Source organism: Penaeus japonicus, unplaced genomic scaffold, assembly GCF_977035675.1.
Source record: "Penaeus japonicus unplaced genomic scaffold, GWHDUDI00000001_assembly GWHDUDI00000004, whole genome shotgun sequence".
In the NCBI taxonomy this organism is placed as follows: Eukaryota; Metazoa; Arthropoda; class Malacostraca; order Decapoda; family Penaeidae; genus Penaeus; species Penaeus japonicus.
Genome location: NW_028234406.1, coordinates 26028678 through 26037126, shown reverse-complemented (window position 1 = coordinate 26037126; position 8449 = coordinate 26028678). Strand labels below are relative to the sequence as shown.

Sequence of the window (8449 nt, the reverse complement as noted above, 5' to 3'; positions counted from 1 at the left end):
TATTTTATTGTGCTATGAGTAATGAGTGAGCAATAATGACAATTGCTGTAATATTAAACAAAATGGGTTTTACCTGACATTCAAAACCTAAATGGCACCACTTTCTTCTGGCACCAGCAGGAGAGATAGCCTTGAATGGTACCCATCCAAGGTTTCTAGCAAGTACTGTCTTTATAGAGCAATGATATATACACTAAGTTGCTGACCTCTTGCTCTAAAGTACCACCAATGAATGATGTGCAGAACAAGAAGAGGAAGATGATTCAAACTGCCCAGTGTCTTAAATGTGCCCATGCTAGTAGGGATGCCTTTTACTGTTGAATTCAAGAGTCATAAGCACAGGTTCCCTTCCTCTTCATATCATCCTAATTGTGGATGGTATTGTTTCGTATACATCTATGAAAATACATAAATATGAAAAAATAGTTTTTTTGTTTTCCCACAAAACAATACTTCTATCGCACGGAGTATAAAGAAAACTATGAGCTGATATGGACCCTACACTAAATTTTAGTCAACTGCAACATTGACAGAGAGAACCTGTGATACAACACGTCTCAGTATTTTAAAACAAAAAAATTACGAACACAAATTACTTTTCACAATGAGCGACCAAAAGGGTGGGACAAGTCAAGCTATGTTGTGTGAAGCTGCCTCAATCCGAAATAAAAACCCTGGAGATTTGGCAAGTAAATCTGTTTATTTGTAGGTGTTTTTATTTGTTTTTTATTGTGCGCGCGCGCACGCACGTGCGCGTTAATCCAAGGTTTTTATTTTGTCCATACACATTTCATTCCTTTACCTGGGCTTTTCTTCCAAATGGGTTTTTATTGATTTCGTGTTCTTAAAATTTCATTTACTATATCACTTGCTTCCTACCCTGAGGTATGTCTCTCTCCTGAAGCTACGTCCATACAATTGGCAGACCAGCTTGCAGTGCCCTCACCAGGCAAATTTTGGCATGACTATGACAAATGTCCACACAGTCATATCAATGTGGTGCCAGACATTGGCAGTGGATCTAGAATGTGTAAATGCCAAATCATGAAAGATCTGTCTCCGTTTCCTCATTTGTGCATCTGTCATGGAGAATTTGTGTTGTAGTTAAAGATCAATGCATGAAAGGGCAAAGGGAGATTGCAAGCATCAGATATACTATGTTATGGTAGATGGTCCAAAGCCAAAGCTGCAGTAAGCAGGAAGACTGACCATATCCTCTGCACATTAAGAGCTGGTAATACCAAGCAACAGAGGGAACTCTTCTTGACCCAAGCTGGGCTTGAACTAAGTCAGTAGGTCCACACATTACCTGAGATACTACTTATCTCCTCAGTATTAATTCATATCCTACTGACTGAGGATTATGTGCCAATTACACCAACCATTCTTGCACTGGTTTACATTCAACAATCTCTAGGTAACATAGAATATAACAAATGCAGCCACCATACTTATGGAACAAGACACTAAAAATATTTTCATAGTAATAATTGCTTCTCTCACAAGAACAAGATTTTTCAACATTTTTGTGTAATTAGTATTTAGCTTGTATTTTGGTGAGCTGCAAACAAAAGGTCATTGTCATTATAACCAAGTTACACCTTTGTCTGTTATAGTTTTTTAATCCTAATTAAATCATTAAAAGGAAAAGGCAAACAACAATTGGTACATTTACACCTTTATTTTCTGTTTCTGTATTATAAGAACGCCTCGTACCTGGTCTCTCATAAACACTATGTACATAATAGGTCACAGATGAAAAATAAAATGAACTTTATCTCATAATACAATTTACATTTAACTTAAAATCTTATCTAAAACCAAAGCGTCTTTAGAGTGTTTTAGTGATCACCCTCTTCGTATCCATCGGGAAGAGCATTAGCATGGGAATTATGGAAGAGTGATTTCTGTCCCTCTCCCCATGGGAATCGCTGTAAAGTAAATAAGAAAAACAATTAATACAATAACTTCCTTATGCACGTTTTTTCTTGTCTCACTATCCACATGGTGTTTGCATTCAATTTGTGCAGTCTAAAAACAAATCCCATTAAATTTCAAACCAATAATATACATTTGATCACCTTGCAATAAATTTTTGAGGAGCCTGGTCATACAAGGGACACCTAATTCCATAAGCAAACTAACATTTTTATATCAGATTTGTATTTATATGCAGCAAAGGTGCAATGGACTAGAGCCCTACCTTGGTCCTGAGTCGCAGATGTTCATAGGCAATGAATTCAGGCCGGCCATGTTCGCCTGACATAAAAGCATTCACCATGCAAAGTGCCACAGCTGGAAGGGCAACCAAGTAGGAGAGCATCTTCCATTGCTTCGTTCCACCTGTTAACAAAAAAAGGTACATGTTAAAAGAGAAGATAAAACTTATCTGCAAGAAAAACGATCTCATGATTTTCTTGCAGCTTTTATTGCTAAAATAATAAAAAGATGGCACTTGATGATGGCATATAGGTTAGGTGTCAGAATGCCATTAACCATCAGATTATTTCTAGTTAATTGATCAGGAATAAAGCATAAAGGAAATCAAGAAAATAAATAACATAATCCTCTCTCTTACATAATTAATAGGAAGCCAATCAGTCATCAATGGTTTAAATTAAGAATTAAGTTGGGTAGCAAAAATAAAGCTGAATTGAATGCCCTTTCAACCAACTTAACTTGGTCATCAATTGCAAACATTAAGACCTGTGAACAGTATACAAAAGGTGAATAATTTGTGTCACAAGCATATGTTTTATAACATTTGTGACTACAGTACTGCAGTTAATAGTTCAGAAATCCAACATGTAGTGGATCATCCAAAATTAATAAATGATTCATTGTTTAAAGAAACCTGCTGAACTGGTAAAGCTAAACTTTAAAGAAAGTACCACTTCACTATAATCTAGATTTAATAATTTCCCCTTCTTAAAAAATGACATATCCAAACTTTATCCATCTAAACATAACCATGGGTGCTTTCTTTTCTTTCAGTTTTTAAAATAGTAACATGCACTCTAGAATCTTGATATTTTAAATCGGACCCCTGGGAATCCAGGTTGTTGAGCTCACAACCAGTGTACTAATTAGCCACAATGCAACCAATTAGAAGTTCAACCACCTTCGCTCAGTCCAGCGTCTATTAACCCATTGCGGACAGGTGTCGTGACATACGTGACGTAGGAGCTTTGGCCTGACGACGGGTGTCATGACGTACATGATGTTTGGGGATTTTGGATCACTGTGCTATTTTATTTTGCTATGAAAAAGGAATGAGTGATGATGGCTACTACTACTGGGCTGCCCGCTCACTCACCCCAAGCACCGGCCTTGCCCAGATATCTTGTCACCAGCGTCTGACGCAAAAACCACGAAACATGTCAGCACGTCATCCGGCGCAAGTGGGTTAAAAAGTGACTATTGGCTCATCTGATTTCCCTTGCTAAAGTCATCCTTTACAATCAGGTCCCAATTTTATAGCATTTCCTTGTGGTGCTTGAAGGAGATGGGGTAAATTTTCTGGATAGTGCAGTATTATCTAATACCACAAAAATAATACTGATGAATTTGTTACATGTGTGTGTGTGTGTGTGTGTGTGTGTGTGTGTGTGTGTGTGTGTGTGTGTGTGTGTGTGTGTGTGTGTGTGTGTGTGTGTGTGTGTGTGTGTGTGTGTGTGTGTGTGTGTGTTTTTCTTCACTAATGAAAATAATGTAAACAAATACAAAAACCTATTATCATCCTGTAGAATCAGGACGGTGAAAATAGCTCTGAGAGATGCAGTGCAGCATTACGCTGTGAGAGATCTTGTTATCTGGTCTGCTGGAGCAGCATTAGGCTAATATGGACCCCAGTGTGAGTGATGACGACAATTGCAGTCATAATTACTATCTTAGCTGTAATATTAAGCAAAATGGGTTTCACCTAGCTTCCAAAAACTAAATGGCACCACTTCCTCCAAGCACCAGCAGGAGAGAGAGGCTTGAATGGCACCCATCCACAGTCTCTAGCAAGCACTGTCTTTAGAGAGCGATGGCATACAGCAAGTTGCCGACCTTTTGCTCTAAAGGATGTGCAGGTTGAACGAGAAGAGGAAGGCAACTCAAACCATGATGTGTCCCTGTGCCAGTAGGGATGCCATTTACTGTTGCATTCACAGTCAAAAGCACATGTTTCCTTCCACTTCCCTACCTCTTCATATTATCTTTACTGTGGATGGTTATATTTTTTGTATTCATTCATGACAGGAAACGAATACAAAAAAAAAAGTCTTTTTGTCCTCCTATAAAACAGCTATACATCTATCACACTGAGTATAATGAAAATTATGCACTGATGTGAACCCTATACTACAATTTTGGTCAACTGTAGCATTGATAGAGCCTGTATTAAGATGCACTAGTCTCTCAATACAATAAAACTCACAAAAATTAAAACACAAACATGGCTCTAGTTTAACAATGAGTGACAGAGAGAGTGGGTATGTAGTATGAAGCTGCCTCACTTAATAAAACCCATCCTGGAGACTGGGCAAGCTAATCTATCGCCTGTCCTCAATGAGTTCAGGGTTATCCATCACAGATCACAGCAAGCTTGAAGGACAAAGCCATAATAATTATGAGAAAGTACCATTTCTAAAAACAAATGTGGGCATCTTCCATATTCACTGCAACATTTTTCGGTAAATTTGGATAAAGACGCAACCAACCCTCTAGGCACGACACGATATTTTTTCTGGTAGTTTTCATTCTGGTTTGTACAGTTTCGCTACTCATTTCCATCGGAAACCTTTCGTTGCTGAGTTACACCCCCCCCCCCCCTCCCCACATGCGTGCCACCGTCGATACGGAACTAACGATTTCTGGCGCGAAATTTAAAGTTTTTTTTGCGTAATCAAAACCCAACCCATAAACCTAACCTAACCTAGTTTTTAGGTTTGCCCTGGCTTTGCCCACCCCCCTGGACCCCCCCCACTTTTAAGGCCACTGTGTGGCCAGTAACTTTTCAAAACGAACGCCCACCACCGACCACGGAACTGACCGATTTTTGGTCTGCCCTAGCCAGGGGGGGGGGGGCTTCGCCCCCTCCTGGACCCCCCCTTATTAAACCACTGCGTGGCAGGTTCACTTTCAATGACCGATTTTAGCCTGCCCTAGCCAAGGGCACTTCGTAGTATCTGACTTTTATCTTCGAATGTTACCACTTCTTACCTTAATTGGAGGCATGTGAGGGGCTGGGTTGTAATTCACAGTTTTTGCCCTCCATTTCCATTGGCAGAGCACTGTGGTCACGTAATAATTTCAGTGATGCAGCGTTATCTTTATAAAAAAACCTTGATGAATTCCCACGGAGTGTACCTACATCTTGCACACAATGTAGCCATCTCGAAACTGATTTTGAAATTCAAGCAAGGACCCAGACTCTATGTCCAATTGTCTGTGATTGGTCAATCATTTTGTCGGTTAGACCTATTGTTTCCCTATTGGTGCTATTATTATCAAGTGACAGTATTGCCTTCTATCGATACTTTTTTGCATTTCCGCGGGTGAGGTTGGCGCATGCACAGAGCCGATATTTTTCTGTCAGATGTTTGTTAAGACAGTGGAATCATCTATCCCATTAATCATTTTTAATTACTTTCAAAATAATATATCAATTATTTTTCGTTTCCAGAAGAAAAGTGTTTTTATGGGTTACATCATAATTAAAACTACGTCATACCCAAAGGTTTGTTATTTCACTAAGTGTGGTTGCGTCTTTATCCAATAATACCCATTTTTCTTTCAATATAACTTTGCAATCAATAGTTCTGAAGGGAAAGATTCATTCAATCTTGCAGGAACTCAAATTTTGCTCAAGCCAAAATATCCAACTTACACACCTGGCAAGGCAGATTCCTTAATAATATGAAACATGGATATAGGTCAACATATAAAGAATGATAAACAAAACAAGGTCTGCTCTGGGGATTGCTTGGGTGGCGCCTAAGGGCTTAGCGTTGGCTGTAAATTCTATGAAAAAAGTATAAACACTCTACTAATTCCTAAATTTGGCCACGGGAAGCACAACAAATGCAAATTTTGCGTTAAAAAAAGTGAAAACTTAGGAATCGAGGACAAAACTCCCAATCCCAAGGCGACCTGCCGGTTTTTCGATTTCTATCTAATTCCCAATGCCCTTACTTATTTACTATAACACAAACGAAGAACTAGCTCGTAGACTAACCTTCATGAGCTCCGCTGCCTCCGCTGGCCGAGGCGTTGCGGAGAGAGGTGGTAATAGAACGGCGGGCGAGAGAGGCGAGAGAGGCGGCCATTTTTCCTGCGATCAGCTGGCGGAGTGAGGCAAGACTGGAGCCGGCGTCAAGCGAGGATTCCGATACTACTAAATGTGATTCTTGAAAATTGTATCTTTAGATATAATTGATTAATTATATTTTAAAATTTACTTTACACCACTTTATCTTAAAGAATGTCCTGAACATTTTTTGTAATTTATTATTGTATGATAACTGGTAAAAGAATCTCTTTTGATATAAGTAAATACGCAATCCTACACATACACTCAAATGCAACGAACTTTAGGAATACAGACATATGTGAATAAACATATATAACGATATTTATATCGTATACCGTTGTCACTACAAAACTCTTTAAATTGCGCTAAAGTTATCCTAAAATACTACCCAAAATGGTTGAGTTACCCCCTTAGATCCTTACAACTATTTTCTTTGATTATTTCTCAATATGATTTTCTTTTACTTAAAACAGGAACTATGATATTCTGTCCATAGCAATAGTTATGATTAATTTGCTTTTAAATACTGTATAGACGTATTACCCATGACTAATTTTCTCAAGTAATCCTAAAATCGTGTTATCTCAGTACAAAGAAGTGACTTTGTTGTCTTTTTTTTTCTTGGGGGGGGGGGGGTATTGTGTGCTTCAAGTATGTGCCATCTTGTAAATGCTTCAGGCGTAATATACCAATTCTGGTTTCCAAGTGATTCCAAACTTTCCAATGCCTAAACTTACGTAAAGTTGCCTTGTATCTGTTTTCGAATTTTTACAGTAATCTGAGCGTGTTATATGTGTGCAACTGTGCATGCGAGCAAGCGTGTGTCCGGAAAGGCCTTCAGGATATTTGTGTTTCTCTGTTGTTGTTTTTTTCCCACTCGCTGTATTGCGTACAACTCGTTCAGCATGAATTCATCACAAACCACTTTGACCATACGACCCATCACAAACAGTTCCCAACTAGAGGGCAAATACAGTCAGGTGAACTGAGGTTTCTATTCAAAATGAAGTAATGTAACGCACTGATCAATTAAAATTCCGTCGCGTTACATGGAAGGCCGTTTCCTAATCCCTATATCTCATTTGATGATAACAATGATAAAAAAGCATTATTTCACACCCATTTAACATTTTAAACAGAAATAGTGTGAGCTCACGAAGACACATTTAAAGTGTAAAATATTTCAGCTGCAAATATTCAACAAAGATCGTCTTCAGATTTTCTGGAATCGTAATCTAGGAGAAAATAATCATAATACTTAATGAGACAAGGAGTGAACTGTACAATATCCAACGTTTTAAATATATTTTCTATGATAAAAAAAATATATATGGTACTAACAACAATTGATAATGATAACAGTCATCAATGCTGTTATTATTAGTTATTTTTATTATTATAATTTCTACATTACTACATGGTAATGCTTGTAATTATCATTACTACTGTTATCATTATTACTGTTAATACCATTTTTATCATCATTATTGTTGTTGCTGTTGTTACTCTTATTATCATAACTGTTATATTATCTATTATTATCATCACTATCAGTATTATCTTCATTATTATTGTCATCGTTATTATTATCATTATAATAATTGTTATTATTACAATTATTCTTATCATCATTATTATTATCAATAGTGTTACAATCGTTATTTTTTTTATTCTTATCACCATTGTAATTATTATCACCAGTATTATTTTAATATTGTAATTATTATCATCAGTATTGTTGCTATTATTATTATCATTACTATTATCATTACCATTGGTATTATTATCAACATTACCATTATTATCAGTATAAACATTAGCATTATTATCATTACTATTTACCATTGTAATTGTTCTTGTTATGGCTCCAATTATCGTTTTTGTTATCACTATCCTCTATTACTACTGCTATTACTACTGTTGCCATTATTATTATGATTCTCACAGCATTGCAGTGCTATTAATATTTTGATATCATTTTTGTAATTTTCAATATTGTTATTGCCATTATCATGAGGATTATAAGTATCATCATTATAATCATCATTATTATTATGCTGCTAATGATGTTAGGATTACATACATTTAGTACTTATGCAAAACAAATGCTCAAGAAATTGATAATCAAATAGCATTTTACCTTCATCTATT

The 8449-nt window shown here is 36.9% G+C and overlaps 1 protein-coding gene across 1 annotated transcript; it reads right to left on the bottom strand.

Moving 5' to 3' along the window:
* Positions 1–1662: 1662 nt before the first annotated feature.
* levy (cytochrome c oxidase subunit 6A levy) lies at positions 1663–6328 on the bottom strand. Its single transcript, XM_043023837.2, has 3 exons — positions 6224–6328; positions 2204–2343; positions 1663–1931 (listed from the first exon to the last, which is right to left on the bottom strand). The coding sequence occupies exons 1-3, from the start codon at positions 6312–6314 to the stop codon at positions 1842–1844; spliced, it is 321 nt and encodes a 106-aa protein (XP_042879771.1). The 5' UTR covers positions 6315–6328; the 3' UTR covers positions 1663–1841.
* Between the last annotated feature and the right edge of the window lie 2121 nt (positions 6329–8449).